The sequence below is a fragment of the Mustela erminea genome, chromosome 8, assembly GCF_009829155.1.
Source record: "Mustela erminea isolate mMusErm1 chromosome 8, mMusErm1.Pri, whole genome shotgun sequence".
In the NCBI taxonomy this organism is placed as follows: Eukaryota; Metazoa; Chordata; class Mammalia; order Carnivora; family Mustelidae; genus Mustela; species Mustela erminea.
In genome coordinates this window covers 40,302,554-40,322,971 of record NC_045621.1, presented here as the reverse complement: position 1 = coordinate 40,322,971, position 20,418 = coordinate 40,302,554, and the positions used below count along the sequence as shown (strand labels likewise).

The 20,418-nt window shown below is 49.9% G+C and overlaps 1 protein-coding gene across 2 annotated transcripts in view; it reads right to left on the bottom strand.

Annotated features, from left to right (window-relative positions):
- The window catches only part of INPP5D (inositol polyphosphate-5-phosphatase D), a 111,165-nt gene that overhangs the window by 20,426 nt on the left and 70,321 nt on the right, over positions 1-20,418 (bottom strand). For both annotated transcript variants that reach the window (XM_032355203.1, XM_032355204.1), the window contains exons 10-18: positions 15,399-15,505; positions 12,936-13,038; positions 10,769-10,965; positions 10,196-10,313; positions 6,855-6,951; positions 6,230-6,368; positions 4,846-4,954; positions 4,582-4,670; positions 863-944 (exon numbers count right to left, since the gene is read on the bottom strand). In XM_032355203.1, the coding sequence (XP_032211094.1) occupies positions 863-944; positions 4,582-4,670; positions 4,846-4,954; positions 6,230-6,368; positions 6,855-6,951; positions 10,196-10,313; positions 10,769-10,965; positions 12,936-13,038; positions 15,399-15,505 (1,041 nt within the window). The remainder of the gene's footprint in view (positions 1-862; positions 945-4,581; positions 4,671-4,845; positions 4,955-6,229; positions 6,369-6,854; positions 6,952-10,195; positions 10,314-10,768; positions 10,966-12,935; positions 13,039-15,398; positions 15,506-20,418) is intronic.

Genomic DNA, 20,418 nt, shown 5'->3' with positions numbered 1-20,418 from the left:
AGTTTACCCCGCTTCCTGAGCTTTGGACATTCATTCCCCGTCTTTCCCAAATTTCTTGCTCACCCCCAACCTATTAAACCCTTCCACTGCATCCTCTAGCATTCAGGGAAATATCACTGGCAAAATTCCCTACATTTTCAGCTTTGCCTTCATGTTCTATACCCAGTCCTTCCTGGAAGACATTGCAGCCTCTTGAGGGAGGGCTGATTTTCTGCTCCCTCCCTCCTAGGTGGGTCCAGAGTGGGAAGGTGTGTCCTCCCTGCTCCTCAATGCCACTTCCAGAGCAATCTCCCTCTGTTTTCCTAAAAACCTTCACTGGGGAGCTTTTGTGAATGCCAAGTTTAGGTTCAAAAGGCAGTAATGGTACAAGCCAGCACCTTCCCCTAAATCTCTGCAGAACGCCTGCTGCAGAAAGCATCTGGTGGAATCTTCCAGAGATGAGAACTGGCAGGACTCATGGAGTTGCAGGATGTGGGAAAGAAAAGCATCACTGAGAAATGGGATGGTTAATGGTGGGAGGGATATGGGCCTTTGTAGGTCCTGAAGGCTGTGGCTAGGGGTTTGGGATACCTTTCCACCTATCTAAAGGTGTGACATTTGTCTTGGAAAGTCACTTCTGGGAGATAGAGCTCAGGTGCTAGGAGAGTACACGTGCATGCATTCCCAGGGTTCTTGTGCTGGTCACTTCTGAGCAGCAGGAGGCATGCACACAAAAAAAGGAATGGATATCAATTCAACTTGGTGGGACCATGGTCACCTCCAGGTCACCTGTCTGGGGTCACTGGGACTTCTCCCATTTTACAGACAGACAGACTGCAGCCCATTAGTTCCGGGCACCCAAACCTCCCAAACTGCTCCTCACCATAGGACTGACACACCACGTGCACCAGTGGGTAAGATTTCCAGAGGACTCGGTCACACCAGGAAGGCAGGTTGTACTTCATCTGTAAATCAAAGTCACGAGATTTGTAAATGCCTGTTAATTCTCTGTATCTGGAAATCAGTGTAAGAAGAGATTGACTTGTAAACCCTGTAATCCTTGAATTCATGTGCTGTTGGGTTATTAGAGATTTGCCCCATAGGTGGCCTTCAACCTGTTTCATTTGCCTTAAGTCCTCAGTCCTGAGAGATTGGGTTGAAAATGCACGTTGTGGGCTTCACCTGGGTCAGTCTGCCCACCCACCCACCTACCTGCCGATCCACCATCCATCCATCCAACCACCATTCATCCACCCATCTGCATATCCACCTATACCTATCCGACCACTCAAGCAATATGTATTAAGACAAGCCCTCTCCAGGGGAGCCTGGGTGGCTCAGTGAGTTAAAGCCTTTGCCTTCAGCTCAGGTCATGATCTCAGGGTCCTGGGATCGAGCCTTGCATTGGGCTCTCTGCTCAGCAGGGAGCCTGCTTCCCCACCCCTTCTCTGCCTACTTGTGATCTCTGTCAAATAAATAAATAAAATCTTAAAAAAAAATAAATGACAAGCCCTCTCCAGGATACAATGGAGAGCAAGATGCTCACTGGGCGTGACAGACAAGGCAAACTGACAATATCCTTTATCCCTTTAAGTTCTAGCTCTTTCTCTTCTGCCTATAAATATAAAGGTACTCATTCTAACAGAGCCTACCCCTCCCATCTCCTGCAGTTACTTTTCTCTTTTTCCCAATTTTCTTTCCAGAATTTCTTTCTAATTTCATTGCCTCTACTTTGGGATCACCCATTTTGTTTTTTAAACTTGAGGTGCAACTTACATATAGTAAAGAGTACTCATTTTAAAATGATACTTAAGTATATACTTAAGTATATAGCTCGAGGAGTTTTGATATTCGTACATACTCATTTAACCCCAACAGAGGAAGAGAAAAATCTCCCGCACCTCAAAGGTTCCCTTGTGTTCCTGTGTCCATACTACCACCTTGCAGAGGTGAACATGATCATGCCTAATGCCTCTCCTGACGCATTCTGTCTAACCTTGAACTTACAAATAGACTCGCTTGGTATATATTGTTTGAGGTCTGGCTTCTTTCACCCATGTTGTTCCCTGAAGTTCACTCGTCATCCAGCTGTGGTTGTATTCCACTGGACGTACACACCGCATTTATCTAGTCTACTATGGATGTTAGTAGGGCTCTTCCCAGTTTTTGGATGTTGTTCACGAAGCAGCAATAAACATACTCATATCTCCCTTTTGGTGAACACAAGTACTAATGCCTCTGGGGCTCCCCCAAAGTGGAATTTTGGGTCCCAGGGTAAGCACACACTGTTGCCATCCTGTTTCTCTTAACACTGCAGTTCTCAGCACTGGCTGCCCTAGGAAATTACGGGCGGAGCTTTGCAGATATGGAAACCATGGCCCACCCTGGGTCTCTTGCATCAGAGCCTTGGGGGATGAGACCTGGGCATCCGTATTTCTGGAAAGCTTCTCCTGGCTCACTTGCACACACTTGGTAAAGAGCCACTCTCATCCACCCCGGGGCTGGATTTCACCCAAGACTACGCAAACTGCTCTTTTAAAGCCCACCCAACCTTCTGGACCACATATCCAGCTCCTTGTGCAGGGCTCATGCACAGGGAACATGTTCTCCTAGACTCACATTACACACGGGCGACCGCTAATCCTGACGGTGTCTCACCCCCTGCTTCTGTGATGCCCAGCTGCGTGGTTCGTTGTTCTGCCCACCACCCACGATAGCACTCATGGCCTGCCTCCTTTGTCATGTCTGCCTCCTCCTCTCACCTCTGAACAGGGACGGCCCCCAAATCTGCCCACAGCCTTTTCCTTTGCCTCTTCCACTCACTTCCTGCCAACGTCACCTACGCCGGGGGTGTCCGTGTTCTGGGCGCACACGACTCCCAAATCTATGACCCAGCCCTGTTGTCTCTCTCTAGCATCACCTCATATTTTCAATTGCCTTCTGGATGTTTCCTCTGAGGTATTCCACCAATATTATACAGTAAGTCTGAAGACAAGCTCTATGTTCTGATTGGCACTTTTGTCCACAGCAATCAGATCTATCAACGCATCCTGCTTTCCTTTGCTTCTGCTTTGTTTGTTCCCAGTTCTGACTCAGGCCCCAGTTTCTCATCAGGACCCAGCACACAGTCTCCTCAGGGGTCCCCGGCACCCTCCTCACCCTCTCCACAGACGCAGACCCACCTTCTCTGCCTATCACTGCTGTGCTGCCAGCCCCAGTAGAACTTTCAGTGGCTTCCCTGTTTTCCAGCCAACAGGTCAAAACCTTACCCTGGCATCTAAGGCCTCCCTCCCCTCAGCTCAGCCTCTATGTCCCCTGATACTCGAGTCAACCTGGACATGCTCTCAGTGTCCCCACATATTCCCATGGACCTGCCCAGATGGTGCCAGAGGACCATAGCCATACAGCAGCCTGTGGACGCCGCCCAAGCAGGTGTCTTGCCCTGGAGGTCTCTCCGTCTCCTTCCTCTACAGCCGACCTGGATCTTCTCTCCTCCTCTGTCTGGTTTTCTCTGTTAGTCCCTGCCTTGTTCTGATATCAACCCCTCGCGGGGCCTGACCCTTCCTCCTGCACGTCTCTGCTTGCCCTGAGCCCTCAGGCAACGGTCTGAACTGTTTTCCATTTCCTTAGGCCTCCAGGAGCCTAAGCTCATCATTCCACACCTCTAAGCCTCAGGGCTTCCTGAGAGTTCCCTAGAATTTCCTACTTCCGTATCTGTTCCAGCAATTCTTCCAACTGGAAACGGATCAGCCCCCTCAGCCTTCATCCTGTCCTCTTATTGATAGCCAAGATGTCCCTCACAGCACCACAAGTGGGCCCTCTTTGAGAAGACTCTCCTGATTTTTCCTTCCCTAATGGTTATATCCTCTTTAGGCTCCTCAGTGCATCTGGAGATCTCATATTCCATCTCTGATTAGTTAGCTGTGTGTTTGTCTCCTCTTTCCTTCTATAAACTCCTTGGGGCTCATCTTTGATCTCCTACCACCCAGGAGAACATCTAGCTCATCACAGGTCATCAGTAAGTACCTGTTGAACAAGAATGAATGAAAGCTTTATGCAGCTTCCCCCCAAACACTGTTCCTTGGAAGCCAAGGAACTTCATAAGGTAATAATTAGTGTTCCATGACTAACTGAGTTTGGCCCAGAAATTTCCATGTGGAGAACCATAATGCTCATAAACCTGTAAAGGCTCTGATAAGTCCTGTGGTCAGGGAGCTTGTTTAATGATGATTTACTTGGCAGATTAGCAAATAGATTTCATCACAGGACTTAAAAAAAAAAAAAAGCTTCAGAACCCAGTTAAAGAAATACTTTAAATCCTCTCAGACTCTTAGACTCTCTGGACAGAAGGGAAATCCTGTATCAGAGTCTAGTGTCTTGCAGTGGGCAAGTGTGGTTGCCTACCCTCTCCTTAGAAAAAGTTTTTTGCTCAGTGATACAAATCGACACGTGATCTCTAATTCCCCTTCTTTTTTTCCTGTGGCCTAGTGGATGAAGATGCCCTTCACATCCTGTTCACCCTCATGGGAACGGACACAAGAGGGGTGATGTGCAGGGGGCTAGAGACGGAGGGCCAAGGCGATGCCTATGAGGAGAACTCACCCCTGTGGCCTTCTGCTTAGTGTAGGCATACTTGTCCCGAGTCAGTCTTTCAAAACGGTAGGTGGGTGCAAACGTGATTTCTTCCTCCTCTGAAAACCAAAAAAAAAACGCTGGTTTCCGCTTTGACTCCCCAAGCTTCACATGGGCGACATTTCTGTCTTCTTCAGGCACAGTCCTTCCCCTCTCCACTGAGGATATTCAGGGAAAAAAGGAGACAGCAATGGCTGGAGGGGGTCCAGGAGCAGAGGGACACACAGTTCTTACCAAAATGCAGGAAGACCTTCTGCTCCTTCCTCTCCATGAGTAGCTGGTCGTGGGACAGGAGGTCTGCATACTGCTGCTGCTTGATCTTCTGGACGATGGTTTCTGCCTCCTGGAGCAAGGAGACGGCCAGGCCCCCAGTGAGAACCCCCTACCCCTGCCGACATTCAAGAGGCCCATTACCACCTGCCGGCCCATCGCCTGGGACCCAGAGCCCCAGAGGCTGCACCAGACCCTGGTCCCGGGGCTGCCCGGCTGGGGCGTCTTAGCACTCAACTATTTTATAAGGAAAACCCTGCAAAAGTCATCAAACATCAAACTTTACCTGTTAGTACAAGTTTTGGCTGGTCTAGATTTGCAGAGGAACCTTTTACTTTTGCTCTGACCTCTAGTATTATTCTTATGAACACTCCACGAGCAGGTAGCTATTTCTATTATTCTCTGTGGGAACTGAGGCAGCTTGCTGTGAGGCCAGGGAAGGATCTCAAATCCCAGCCCCCTGAATCCGTGGGCATCGGCAGGGAGGTGTCGGTGCCCTGGACCCTGCGGTCTCCCCTCTGCTCTGGTAAACACCCTTGGCAGACCTCCTGCTGAGGGAACAGCCACCATAGCCCCACAGACCGTGAAAGGTTGGGATTTGTGGGATCCCTGTCCAGCTCTCTCCCATATACTGCAGGGAGCCTCTAGTGAGGGAGGAAGTGGTGGGGAGGCAAGAGGGGTACAAAGGGCCCTAAGCTCTTCCTCGGTCTCTGCATAGCAGCTGAGGCAGCAGGAGTGAGTGGCAGGCTGCTCAGGGAAACAGGAAGAAAGGGAAATGAGAAGGTCTGGGTTCCAGCCCAACTGTCCATGATCGGCAATTGACCCCAGGCCATTCCTTAGCCTGCCTGTGTCCCAGGGTTCTTGCCCCTCGGTTTCTGCCATCCTCCTTTCTCCCCACACAGGACGCAGAGTGAAGGTTCTACACACCGGTTAGGGATGTACAACCTGTACAACTGCACAGCTCTGCTCCCAGGCCTGTCCACCCTCCCTTCCTGGGAACCCTCTGCTCTCCCTGAGAGAGCAAGGCCATGTCTGTCACATGGGCCTTCGGACTGCGGCTCAGCGGACCATGCCTGGGCACCTGACAATAGCAACGTCTTCCTTAGCTGTCCAGGGACCCGCCATCAAGACAGAAAATTGGGCCAGTCTCCTCAAGTATGTGGGGACCAAGTGTGAACAGAGGTTAACTCTAAAGGCAGGGGTTCAACAACAGAGCGGCATCAGGTCCCAGAGGGGGCACAGTGGCCTCGGCCCGGCTCAGTTTGGGCCCCTGTGTCCCCATGTCCCGAGCTAACTTGAGGGAGCCTCTGTCCCGTGCAGCCCTTGTCCTGGGGGGGCAGCCCCTTACCCAGGTGGGCAGCTCCACGCGGTAGTTCAGGTCCCCGAGCCAGAAGAGGTGGGTGAAGCGGTGAGTGATGTTGAAAGGGCTCAGCTTCTTGTCCCCCAGAGCCAGAAACCGGAGAATGCTCATGTAGTTCTGGTTTCGCCTGTTTCAATGAAGAAGTAGCCACCTAGCATGGGGTGGCTGGTTCCCTACTTCGCCACCATGGTGGGAAGGCGAAGGGAGCCAGCAGCGGGGAGAGGGGGTGGCGGAGATGTAACTCTGGGCCCCTGGTGCAAAGGGACTTTCAGGTGGAAATGAGAGCACAGGACAGGGGCCCCCAGAGCTTCCATTCAGCAGGGAACTGGCATCATGGTTATTCTAGAAAGAGGTCTTCGTGACCAGGCCCAAGGGGCTTTCATCTGTAAGGCTGCCTGGAAGAGGTCTTTCCGTTTAGAAATCATCTAGCAGATCGATGACATAAGAAAGCGTGTGTCCTGTCCTCCCAACAAGATTCACCCACATGAGCGGTGGCTCTTGTGCCATAGGTGCCGGTAAAGCTGGGGCTGCACGTGGCTGTGGCATTTGGGGAGGTGAGGTATCTCTGGGCAGACGAACCTATTACATGCTCTCAGGCAGGGAGCTCCATTACCTGAGTTTCTTCTCACTTCCGGAAGTCAAGTGGCTGTTAACAAATCCCAAGGAGGTTCCGTTGAACATAAACGACACCCCCACGGCTCCCTTGTTCCCTAAAGGGAGAGGGGAAGCAAGAAGTGAGCACAAAAGGCAACTTTGGCCAGGGGCAGGAAATCAAGGTGGAGCACGGTTATTCCTTAAGAGGAGATCGAGAGAAGCGCAACAGCTTCATCTGGAGCGAGACAGAGCAGTGGCAGGGACTCAGGGTGGGGGACATTCCTCCAGGACCAGAAGAAAATGGGGTAAATGGCCTGCATCCTTGGGAGTCCTCTGTGGGGGAAGGATGGAGGCTGCTGGTCTAAGTCATCCTGTTGTCCCCCTCCTGGGGTCTCATCAGTTACCCCACAGGCCAAGCAGGCAGGACCACCGAAAGCAGCCAGAAGCCTGGGGAAGATTTAGACAAGGGAGCCCAGGGCTGGGTGGGCTAATGTCCCCCCAGCTAACCAGGCTCCTGGTGGGACCAAAATCCCCACTGAGACCACCTCTCAGATTCTGAGTTTCAACCTATACTAGATTAGTGGTTCTCCAAGTGTGTTCCCCAAACAGCCACAGCAGCACCTGGGAATGGTTGGGAGGGCAAGTTCTCAGGCCCTACCCTGGACCTGCCGAATCAGAAATTCTGGAGGCGGGGCCCAGGAATGTGGGTGAAACAAGCCCTCTAGGTCAGGGGTAGGCAAACGCTGGCCTGATGCCAGGTGAAGATGATTTTTACATTTTTAAATAGTTGGGGGGAAAAAATCAAAAGAAGGTTTTGTGACACATTACAACGGTATGAAATTCAAATAGGAGCCCATCAATAACATTTTATTGGATCACAGCAACGCCCACAGAGTTAAGTAGTTGCAAGAGAGGCTGCACGACCTGTAGAGCCTGAACTATTTCCTGGCTGGCCTTCTAGAGACAAAACTTGGCAAGCCCTGCTCGAGGACATTCTGACACACACAGAAGTCTGAAAGCCTGCTCTGGTCAACAGCTTGAGCATATGCACTAGGCACTTGAAATGTGGCCGGTCCAAACAGAGGAGGGCTCTAAGCATACAGATGCACCCGAGTTATGACTCAGTTAGAAAAACAGAACATAAGGGGAGCCTGGGTGGTTCAGTGGGTTAAGGCCTCTGCCTTCGGCTCAGGTCATGATCCCAGGGTCCTGGGATCGAGCCCCACATCAGGCTAAAAAAACAACAACAACAACAACAAAAAAAACAGAACATAAAATGGTTAATAATTTTTATATTGAACACCTACTGAAACTGTAATCTTGAATAAATGATGTTTGATTAAATGTTAGGAAAGGACCTCAAAGATCATCCATTCGGTCATCCACCCTCCCTCCTCGGGACTGGGGCCCCTAGCAATGATGGGTGGTCCTGCTCCCCTGTCCTGGGACAGGGGGAGGGGGCCTCACCTTCTGGCTTTCTCTCCATCCTGCAATATGACCTCAGTTTAAATCCCTGCCCACCACTTGGCCACTGGGCCTGGGACAAGTTAAGGAACATCACTGATGCCCCCAGCATCTTGTCTGTGAGTGGGACCAACAATGGTCCTTGCTCTTCCACCCCCACAGGGCATTTCTAGTAAATGGGATAATCTCACAGAGCATTTAGCTCTCAGTGGTGCACATGTATGTTCTCAAGGTCTTGGCTCTTCTAGGGATGATGTCCACCAGCATGAGCCAACCAGTGTTCACTGGGCTCTGTCCCATGTTAACATGGCTGGGAGCCATTTGGAGGGAGGGAGAAGAGGGGAAGAGGGCAGCCCCAGGTTGGGGGAAGGGAGGAGCAGGTACATGGGATGTGAGCGGGCTGCTGCCTGCATAGTTCACTTCTTCAGTGCCTAGCACCGTGCGGGGGCGGGGGGTGGGGGGAGATGACACATGGTCAGCTCGGTCACAATGTCATGAGAATGAGAGCTGGGGGAGCAGCCAGAGGTGAGGTCTGGCTGTGGGGTGGTTTTGTCTTGTACTGGGAGGTCTGAGTACCTTCCATGCTGTTGGAAAGGGGTTGGGGGCAGGCAGGCGGGCAGCCCAGGCAGGCAGCAGCAAGGACAGACAGAGGTTCCTGGGCAGCAGAAGGGTGTGGGCTTTGACAGGGCAGCTCCCGAGACAGGAAGGAAGGGGGCAAGTGGGTGTGGATGCGGGCAGTTTGCGGTTTGTCAGCAGAAAAGCCGAGAGAGTTCTTCACGTTTGACTGCAGCAATTCTTCTGTTTCCTGTTGTCTTGGGGACTCTGTCCTGTCCCTGACTCCAGCCACCAGAAACCATTGGCCTCGCCGTCAACCCCACCCACGGCCTGCATGGTGCACCTGCCCACATACACTCAAGCCTCACATATGCGCTCACAGACTCACACACACGCTCACAGACAGACCTGCACATGTACTCACACACTCACATATATGCTCACAGACACCTGCACATGCACTCAAACTCACATATATGCTCAGACCTGCACGCATACTCACACACATATATGCTCAGACACTTGCACACACACTCAGACTCACACACGTGCTCACAGACCTGCACATGCACTCACACTCACGTGCCCTTAGACAGGCCTGCACACACACACACACAGACCCACACACGCGCTCAGACAGACCTGAATACACACTCACACAGATGCACATGTACTCGGACTCAAACACAGACTCTCATGTACACTCAGACGCAGAGACACGTGAGCCCTCACGCCCAGACAGGCTTGCAGAGACCTCCATGTACACAGACACACATGCTTGGATTTGCATATGCAGACTCGCACACACACACTCACAGAGTCGCACATACAGACGCACAAGCATTTCCACCCACACCCACACAGACTCACACTCAGGCAGTCCAGCCGTCCTCTGCTCGGAGTTCAATTCTCGCGGGTGCCATGATGGGTCCCCCAGCTCCCCGCTAATGCCAGGATTTCCGCATCCATCCTGAGTCGCTCTCTTTCTATACCAGGGTTCCCACGAGCCAGATGGAGCCCCCACCTGTGTCTGTAAGCAAAGCTTTCTGGAATACAGCCACTCGCATTCCCGTTCATGCTCTCTGAAGTTCCTTTTGTGTCGTGGCACGTAGCCCACAAGCCTAGAATATTTACTCTGTGGCCCTTTACAGATTGTCAACTCCTGTCCTAGGTCCTTGATTCTCCCGGTGGAGGTCTGTGGGCCAGCAGTGCTGGTGTGGCCCCAGGGTGGGTTGAGGCTGGGGGAGCCCAACATCTGGGTCACCCAGGACTGAGGGGAGCCCAGGAAGTGAAACCCAGTGACGTTGCAGTGCACAGGAGTGTAGCCCCCTCCCTGCTCACCCAGTGTGTTGGCGATGCCCGTCTTCACGTTGTCAGTGCAGATGTGACTGATACGGTTCTCATGCTCTGGCTTGGCCAGCACCACAATTCGGATATTCCAGAGGGTGTGGATGGCAATCTGGTGGGGATGACAACACAGTCACCCCTGGCCAGGGCACAGTGCCTGACCACAGGGCACGAGATCCCCCCGCCAACTCTGACTCCCAAGATGGAGGACCCCATTTGTAATCCCTAAACTTCAGGGGAGCTTCTAAGGATACCCCGCATCTTAAAGATGAGAGCCAGGACAGGCCACATTTCAATGAAGTAAGGGTGATCTACAAGCAGAGGCAAGGACAGTGATTTTCAGCAACGCCCATAGACCCCCAATCAATTTCAGAAGTCCCAGGCATTCCCCTCCAGCCCTGGAAGGTAGAGATGGTGGTGCTGGGGAATGACCACAGAGCACCCCGGGCCTCTCTGTTAGGTGAGAGCTCACAGGCTGAGCCCACCCTTGCCCCTGAGATGCTCCTGGCCAGCCTCATAGAGCCCACTGCCCCGGGGTCCCACCCAGCGCCCTGGCCAGCGGCTCACTGTTTTAAAAGTCATGCTGGTGATTTCCTGCAGGGAGTGTTTGAGTATCTCCAGCCACTCCTTCTCTCCCAGGGGGTCCTCCTGGGTGCCGATCACATAGATGTCATGGGGGATGTAATCCGCGGAGTCATCCCGTGTCTTTCCCTGCCCCTTGGAGAGAAACCAGGACGTGATCTTCTTGGGAGGGGGGGCGTTACCTTCAACAGCAAAACCCAACACCAAGTGAGTCAAAGGTACATCAGGAGAATTCAAAACACAGGTCGGGGTAAAGCGTGTGGGGCAAGAGGGCCACCCCATCAGAGAAAATCATTTGGGCCACCCCATGAAATGCCAGAGATGGGAGAATTAGGTACTATTATTCCCAGGATGTCAGGAAGGGTCAGAGCACAGTTAAGTTTCTCTTTAAAGAGAACATGAAGTTTCAGAGACTTGAAATACCCAAAGATTCCATACGGTGACTTGAACTAGCTATGTGAGAACATGAGATGTCAAACACCATCCTAGCCTTTGTGGCTGACTGAGTGACCAAGACCCTCCTCCAGGAGTTTATAGCTTGTTGGCAAGGACGCCCCAGCAGGCGGACAGGTTTGAGAGACAACAGGGCTTCCTTGCAAAACAGAGAGATCTCAGCCGCAAACTGAGAGCCGAAGAGACAGGAAGAGCGTGGACACCTCCTCCATTCTCATTTCGAAAAATGAGTCAAAGCAGCTTAATGAAGATAGAGTGAAGGATTTACTTCTAGGGACACCCCTTCAAGGTTGAGTAAACCTCTCCCCCAGAGAGAAAACCTGACGGTGGCCACTCTGCTCGCTCTGCTCCCCACTATGGTTCACAGTGGAGCGAACGCCCTAGGGGCTGGTGGTCTCTGCTTGGGGAGACCCTCCCAGCCACCCAGACAGCGCCTTCCATGCTGTCTTCTGTGTGAAGGGCGCCCCCTCCAGGATGGACTTCACTAGGTCCAGCCAACTCTAAGACCCCCATACTCACAGTGGGAAAAACAAGGGCAGTGTACCCCCGGGGCATGAACCCCTGAGAGGGACAGTTGATAAAATCAGGTGGCCACCAAGAAACACGAGAGGACAGAACAGGATACAGGACCCCAAGAACACCTGGGCATGAGTGCCTGGGGAGGGCTGGTGGCTTGTGGAATCGGGCTCAGGTGCTCTGGTTGACTCTCCACAAGTAGCAAATTACGTTCTCACTTCCAGACCACTCCTTGCCCCCCCTTGAAGGGCTGTGCTCACCCTCTGCCTTGCTGCCGGCTGGCTATCTGCTCTGTGAGAGGGTGGGTGGGCCTGACTCTGCTCTGGACAATGTGAGGTCAGAGGGACACCCAGTTATAATTAAGTTTCGGATAAACAACACACAACTATTAGAAAAGGTATGTCCCGTGCTGTATCCGTTGAACTAAAATTCAAATGAACTAGACATCCTGTATCTACTTATTTTTTTTCTAGTTGAATACTTTCATGAAATAATTACTTAGTATAATTTATATGTAGTGTGATATATCTGGTATGTAAATATATATTAGTATATAAGTATACGGTATATGGTTGGTCCAATATATATTTGGTGTATATTTAGTACTTATTTCTAGCTGAATTGTTACACTATTTGCAAAATTTATATTCAGTACATTTATTAGCATAATACAGATCAGTATATAAATACATGTAGTATACATTTAGCATTATCATTTCTAGCTAGATACCAATCCTCAAAAAACTCTGCTGTTTACATGAAATTCAAATGTAATCTGGCATCATCTCTTTCTCTTTCAATACATCTGGCAACCCCACCCAAGGAGGGAATTCTTTCTTCCAGGCCTGAGGTTCCTTGGAGACCTGCCTAAGGCTGGAAGGTACCCAAGAGCCTCTTCACCTATATATCCAGACTGTACCTAGAACTTTCCAGTTTAGACAGGCAAAGTAACCAAGCCCAGTTGCTACTGGGGTATGAGAATCCCAGAGCTCACTTCTCTTGATTGTTGTCTCAGCAAAAGTATAGAATTCCTTAGAAAGGAGGCTGTGTAGATAGGTTGGGGGGGGCGGTTGGGAGGAAGACAGACGCCCCCACCCACCATTTGCAGATGTTGGAGGCAGCAAAGCAGAACCCAAGAGGTAGTGGTGGGAGGGAGTGGGGGGTGGGGCACATATGGACCTACCCATGTTCCAGGTGCCAATGAAGATGGTGATCATGTCTGGTTCCGGCTGCTCCGAATGTTTATTCTTCATCTGCTGGAGAAGCTGGCAGAAGCCTTCTCTCTTCTAGGATTGAAGGGCAGACAGACTCAGAAAGGCCTCTGCCTCCCTGCACATTACACTCTCAAAGGGCTTGGTCAGCTTCAAGAAAACTGAGAGCAGCGCAAATCAGTACGAACTTGCAGGAGCGCAATCTGGAAAGAGGGTCCGAAGTCTTAAGCAAGTGGCTTCTTTTTGACCTTGCCACTCCTCTGCAAGGATCTGAGCCTAAGAACCACCAGAACACACAAAGGCCCAACCATTTTCACGGGGACTGTCGCATGCACTTTAATACCGAAAAAAACTAGAAACAACCTTAATGTCCAGTCCTAGGAAGCAAGTTAATAATCGTAGCACGGGTCAACCACGTGCCACAATATTGTAGGGTTCACAAGTTTTGATTCAGAAATACCTTCTCAACAAGGACAGATGCCCAAACTATATTGTTAGGAGCAGAAAGCCAGTTGACAAAACAGTATAAATAGTATTATTGCTTTTTTTATTAAAAACACAAACAAGGGGTGCACCTGGGTGGTTCAGTCGGTTAAGCGTCTGACTTTGGCTCAGGTCATGATCTTAGGGTCCCGGGATTCAGCCCCATGTTGGGCGCCCTGCTCAGCATGGAGTCTGCTTCTTCCTCTCCCTCTACCCCTCCCCTCCACTCATGCCCCCCCCCAACTAAATAAAATCTTGAAAGAAAAAAAAGACACCCACTTTTTGCTTATTTGTATTTGTTACTTTTTCACCAATGAGAATAGATTACTTATTTAACTAAAGAACATTTAGATCAAAGAAACCAAAAAGAAGAGAATACAGGGGGGTGCCTGGGTGGCTCAGGGGGTTAAGCCTCTGCCTTCAGCTCAGGTCATGATCTCAGGGTCCTGGGATTGAGCCCCGCATCAGGTTCTCTGCTCAGCAGGGAGCCTGCTTCCCCCCCTCCCCCTGCCTTCCTCTCTACTTGTGCACTCTCTCTCTGTCAAATAAATAAAAAATAAAATCTTAAAATTAAAAAAAAAAAAGGAAGAAGAGAATACATGAAGGCTGTTAGTCTCCTGAATGGTCTTCACCGGGTTGTCCTGGCTACCTGGGCACATGGGGCGGGGGGGCTGGGGGGGGCTGAAGCAGAGCAGCCCTCTCTGAGATGACAGTCAAGGGCAGGCTGACCAAACAAGCACCCACACATTTTAGGTTGTACCATATGAAATTAACAGTTTCGCATCTACGGAGATGGCAATTTCATACGCTTCAACCTAAAAACTGCAAACCTCAGTTAATCAATCCCCTCTGAAGAAACCTGCTCACAAAGATGTTACAATGACAGTCACTACCGACACCGGATGGCTCAAAATGCAGTGCCTCAGTTTACTGCCATGTCTCAATCTTTCTGAGCTGGTAGCAATGGGCAGAATTGGTTTTTGGATCTATGTCCATGTACCCAGAATGATGTCTGGCCAGAGGTTCCTTCTCTCCACCTCCCCCACCACCTGTCTGGCCCCAGCATCTTTGTTTTTCCCAGGCCCTTCTCTGTCATTCCTCCGAGTCCTGCCCACCCCCACCCCGGCCAGTTCTGGGCACCGCCTGGCCTCCTGCTGGCCTCCCAACAGCCTCCATTCCCCCACCCCTGCCACATCATCCATGGTACAGGTGAAAGAAGGAAGGTTCTGGCACTTGATGGGGGCTGTCCCTGTAGGTCTGAGCTGGGAGCCCTTGTCCCTCAGCCTTGCCATGGAGCTATGCCTGGCCAGCTAACACCTGATGTGATGAGAGCCCCTTGTGCACTTCCTGGTGTGAGCCATTTATTAAAGGATAAAGAGTAAGGCCAAGATGGAGGGTCTCGGGCCCTGGTTGGCATGTCAGGGGGGAGTGATCAGATCACAGAGAACACAGCCTCTGGCTATACAGAGACTCAGTGCAATGTCCAAAGACCCCAAGTATTTCCATTGGCCCACACCACCTCCTGCTCCAAGAGCCACTCCTGGTGGGGCATCTCACTCCTGCAGAGTGGGGCAAAAGGTAGCCATGGAAGGAGTGTTGGCTGGTATTCAGATTTAAATCTGAGGTGCCCCAGAGGGCTTGTGTCCAGCCCAGAGAGGCTAAAAAGTCTTCCAGTGGGGATCAGGGCTAGATAAGACACAAGTGATAAAGGATGGACTTTCTCGGGGGCAGACAATGTGGCAGAGGCGGCGGAGGACGGAACTGCAGCTGTTCAAATCCCCACTGACCCAGAACGTGTCCCCTAACTTCCCTGAGACTGGTTTTCCCAGGTGGGAAATGGATGGTGAGAATTGAGCAAGACAAAGTTACAAATTTCTAGGCACAAGCAAGCCTCCAAAGACATGTGTCCCTCACTCCTCTCCAGACCCATTTAAGTAGTTTTCCTCACTTACTTTGGAGTCAGCAAAAACATATTCTTTCCGCAGGGTCTTCTCCTTCTCTGTTTCCACCAAAATCACCAACTTGTTCAGGAACTTCTGAGACTTGATGAGCTGTAGGACTTAAGAGCAATGAAAGTTCATTTACTCATTCATTGACTTATCATCCAATACGTAGTCTATGCTATATTCTGGCACCTGATCATCAACAATCCTGGCTTCCCACCCCCAGAAGAAGACCCAATTTGTGCCTAGTATCCTAGATCCCTTTGTTCCTGGCTGTATTTCCAGAGAAGGGCTCATGCTTGGGAACGGTCGTGCCGGAACAAGCAAGAGGTAGCCTGGCAGAGCAGTGTGAATTTCATCTTCCTCTCTCTCTCCCTTACTTTCTTTTCTTCTCCTCCCCCCACCTCCATTCCTTCCTTCTTTAGCTTTGCTTTTAGTTCATATCTAAATAGTTCATATCTAAATCAAAATTGTTTACTTCTATCAACAATCAAGACTCGGGCTGTTCTACAAGATTTTTTTTTTTTTTTTTTTTACAAACAATAGTATCGTCCCTAGTTCCACCTCTCTCCAATATCCTTCTACGTACAGGCAATTACGTTTAACTCCTATGTCCCCTCTCATTATCCTCTCCTCCTACCAAAATATAATTTCAATCCCTCGATCACCTTCCAATAATAATATCATCATTTTGGTCAGGTTAAGTATTCAGTGTGCTATGATTATGGTAATGCTACTGACAGATAAGCCTGGATTGCTTCTCTTTTCCTACACAACTTTCACTTTTTTCCTGGAGTTAATAATTGCCATGCTTTTACATTGGTCCTAACTATCTTAGCTCGTAACTCTTTTCTGTGTAATCAAGCACTTTCATCAGTTTTACCATCCAGAGCCTCTGGGTCCTCTCTTCTCTGGACTGGTGACCTTTAGGTCTCATGCACAGCCATTACCTTAAGGCCTTCCCTCTTCTTCGTTCAGGAGTTCACCTCTCTCGCACTGGATCCAATTTCTCAGATATCAGGTCTTCTTTCTTGTTTAATGCCCACATTTTGGTAAAGCAACATCTCTAGTAGTTTTCCAAGCAAGGGAAATAGATACCAAATTCTGGAGGCCTTGCAGGCCTGAAAACCTACCCATATACCTCACTGACAGTTTGAAATAATTTTCCTCAGGACCCTTCCTTAGGAAAACTTGCCCCATCTCTACTTTTTGGCATTGCCGCTGAGAAATTCAATGTCATTTTGATCTACCTGTCTGCATAAGAGTTAACCTGGAAAGCCTGTCTGTCATCCTTGGAAAAGATGCTTATAAGGTGGTCGTTGATTAGCCTCTGGGAATTTGGATTTGGGGAGGGTCCACAGCATCTCCTGAACTGATAAGAGCAGCTCAATATCCCTAAACTGTCTATATCAACAGTGTGGTTTATGTTGAACACCTGCTTTCCTCCTGGAAGTCTGGAATTTCAGTATGTGCCATACAGAGGGTGCCTATGTGACCAGTCTCCATGAAGAACGCTGGGTGCCAACACTCTAATGAGCTTCCCTGGTAGACAACATTTCGCATGTGCTGTCACAACTCACTGGGGGAGCAATAAGGCATGCCCCGTGTGACTGCCCTGGGAGAGGTGTCCTGGAAGCCTGTGCTTGATTTCCCCGTGGAATTCCTCCCATGGGCCTTTTCTTTTTGCTGGTTTTGCTTTGCATCCTTTCACTGTAATACATCATCGCTGCATGACTTCATGCCAAGTCCTGGGAGTTCTTGGTGAATCGCTGAAATAGTCTTGGGGAGCCCTGACACAGTCTGTAATCTAACTTTGGAAGATCTTAGGATCTTTTCTTTGACTCCAGTGTGGTAAGACTTTCCAGTGTTGTGTGTGCCTCACAGTGGAACAATTTTCTTCCGTCGTGCTGGGCACTTTGTGGGCCAGTTTCAACTTGGAAACTGGTGTTTGGTTCTGAGTTTCTCTCATTGTTTCCATTTTCTCTTACTGCCTTATTTTGGTATTGGATGTCTTAGACTGGTCTAATTTTAAATAATCTCTTCTCTCCTCTTTTCCCTCTCTTTATCCTTTTGTTGTACCATCTGGAACCCTTCCTCAACTTTATCTGGTCTCCCTTCCATTCTGTTTTTATTTTTAAAAAATTTCTGCTGTAATATTTTAATTTCCCCTTCCCTACCCTCTTCTTCCCCTTTCTTCCTTCCTCCTTCTTCATTTTTATTTTCTTCTCTGAATGCTCCTTTTAAAATAGCATTCTGTTCTTGTTTCACGGTCCAATTTCTTTTAACCTGCATAATTTGCTCCCTCCAATTTTTTTTTTTTTTTTTTTGTCTGTTTCTTTTTTTGCCTTGAGCCTCACTACCCCTCCCAGGCTTCCCTTCAATGTCCGGTGATCCTTGGCTATGTGTTCCAACGGTGACAGTGGGGGTCTGTCAAGTGAGGCTTCGGCCGATGGGTGGTCTCATGGGCTGACTCACAGCGAACCCCCTGGGCTGGTTACATGCTCCAGAGAAGACTTTTCCAACCTTCCGCCTGCAGGGTGTAGGCCTGGCTGGGCGGTGATGAAGGTTATGGTAGGAACCTTCAGAAGTAACCGTTATTTAGTCCTGTTTCCAGTGGGTTCCTCTGTCCTTACCAGGCCTGGTGTCCCCCCAGCCCTTTACCTTCTCCAGAAAACGAACATCCTTGAGTCTAATGAGTGAGGGGAAGCAGAGGGCAGGCTGTGAGGAGTGAGAAAGATCTGGTGGGTCTTTTAAAACAGATTTTCATCCAATCCTGATGTTTATAATCTCACCTTTGCCACCTCTAGGGGCCCCCGACAGTATCAATTCCTGTACCCTTTGTGGGTTCTGTGGTATGAGTCAGGTGTCTCAGTTTTTCCTACTACATGCTTAACATTGAGCCTTTTGGGTTCCTTTAAGTTGGTTATCATTATCCATCTGCTTTTCAGCACTTAGAATTTTGCTGCCATCTCACTCTCTTGGTTCCTCTGAGTTTTGCTTTTAGGAGGGGAACTGACAAGCGTGTATGTTCAACCGCCATCTTGACTGGAAATCTTACCCAAGGGAAATTGCAGGCGTCTTCTGTGCTCAGTAATCCCATCAGCCTTGTCAGCAGCAGTAAATAACCCATGGTGTGATTCCTACTGCTGCCAACCGGGATGCCCTGAGACTCTCCCCAGTCTGCTACTATGAGGCCATGTCTCCTTCCTTCTGAACATCTGTATTTTCCTTGACCTCCATTTGTAGGATTGTGAGGCTGCTTCCAAGATGTGATATCATGCTTGGTGAGGATTAGTATTCTATCAGGGCTGGTTAGGGGCCCACTGGCCCCCACACCCAGCTAAATAAAACTAGAAGCTCTTCGTGGCTCTTTTCCTTGCGACTCTCCATGTCACCCATGAGCGGATATGAGCCGTCAAACCTTCCAGACGTTCCCAATGCCCATGTTTCCCCTTCTCAAGCCACTACCACCTCTTGCCTGATGACTGCAAAGGCCTCCGAATTGATCTGTCTCCCCATTCCCTGCCATAATTTTTTTCTCAGCAGAGTGCCCAGAGTTCATTTTAAAGTGGGATCATACCACTGCCTTGTTTAAAATCTCCTAACAGTGGTTCACTGCTCTTAGAACATTCTCGGGGCTCACCAAGCCCAGGACAGGTGCCCAGTCTCTACATCATCCGTGCTTCGGCCACTCGAGGCTCATTCACATGACAAGCCCGTCCCCATCTCGGAACCTCTGCCCAAGGATTCTTCTGTGGTTTTTGCGTGGCTAGCATCTTCCTGACAGGCAGATGTCGGCTCCAATGGCAGTCCTCCATCACTGTCCTAACATCCTCTCTACATTCCCAGCCTCAAGCTCCCTCACACCCTGACACTTTCCTGGCTCACATTATCTGTGTACTTGGTTATTTTCTCCTTGACTCTTACTTGCACGGGACCTCCCCGAGAGCCAGGACCCTACCTGGCTCATTCGTCTTTGCATCCCCAGGACCTGGCATGTCGTGACCGCTCAGTGAGTGAATACATTATGATTTCCTGATACAGCCACTGGCTTTTCCTCCACATAGAAGACCTCAATGCCAAGCTATTCAAGAACATGGGGACAGGAGCAGGGAAAGGAACTCCCAACACCTGCCATCAAAGATTTCCTCCAGATGACCAGCACTTACAATAACCATGATTGGAAACTGATTGTGTCAGGATGGGCTAATGGCATGATTTATGCCACCAGTGCTCATGAGTCTCTCAGGAATCCATCTGATGGATGTGGACACAGAGGCTCTGAATAGTCACTAATTTAAGGTCACACCATGATCAAGCTGTGAAGGCAGCGATAAATCCAGTTTACCCGGAGCCCCTCGCGCACAAGCACACTGCCTCCAAGGTTGGCTATAAAGAGGGCACCCTGCTCAGTTGGTTAGGTGACTGCCTTTGGCTCAGGTCATGATCCTGGAGTCCTGGGATCAAGTTCTGCTCAGTGGGGGTCTGCTTCTCCCTCTGACCCTCTCCCTTCTCACGTTCTCTCTCTCTCATTCTCTCAAATAAATAAATAAAATCTTAAAAAAAAAAAAAGGGCACCCAAACACATAGCCACTTGGACTGTGTTTCTGCATTGGCCTTGAATTCATTTGTTCATTCATTCATTCATGGATTCATTCAGTATATACTGACTGGTCACATACTATGCCCAAGTGCTGTTCTAGACTCTGGGGACTGATTTAGCAGATAACAAAAAAGATCCACTTCCTGGCCCCATGTATTTGGTGGGGGGGAGCTGGGGATTTATGAGCAACACTGCAAGCGCCTTAGTCCATCGGCAGTCCTTGAGTATGCACCTGCTGAATACCAGGTCCCGTGCTAGGTCTACAGATTGCAGAGCATGTGAGATCAAAACCCGGCCCTTGTGAGGGAGGGAACTTGGGGACAAGTAATCGTGTTCTGATGTGACAGAGGCCATGGCAGAGGGTGAGCTGGGCTCCACAGCCTGGAGAGAGGACAGGAAGCAGGTGGGTGTCGCCTGCAGAGTCTG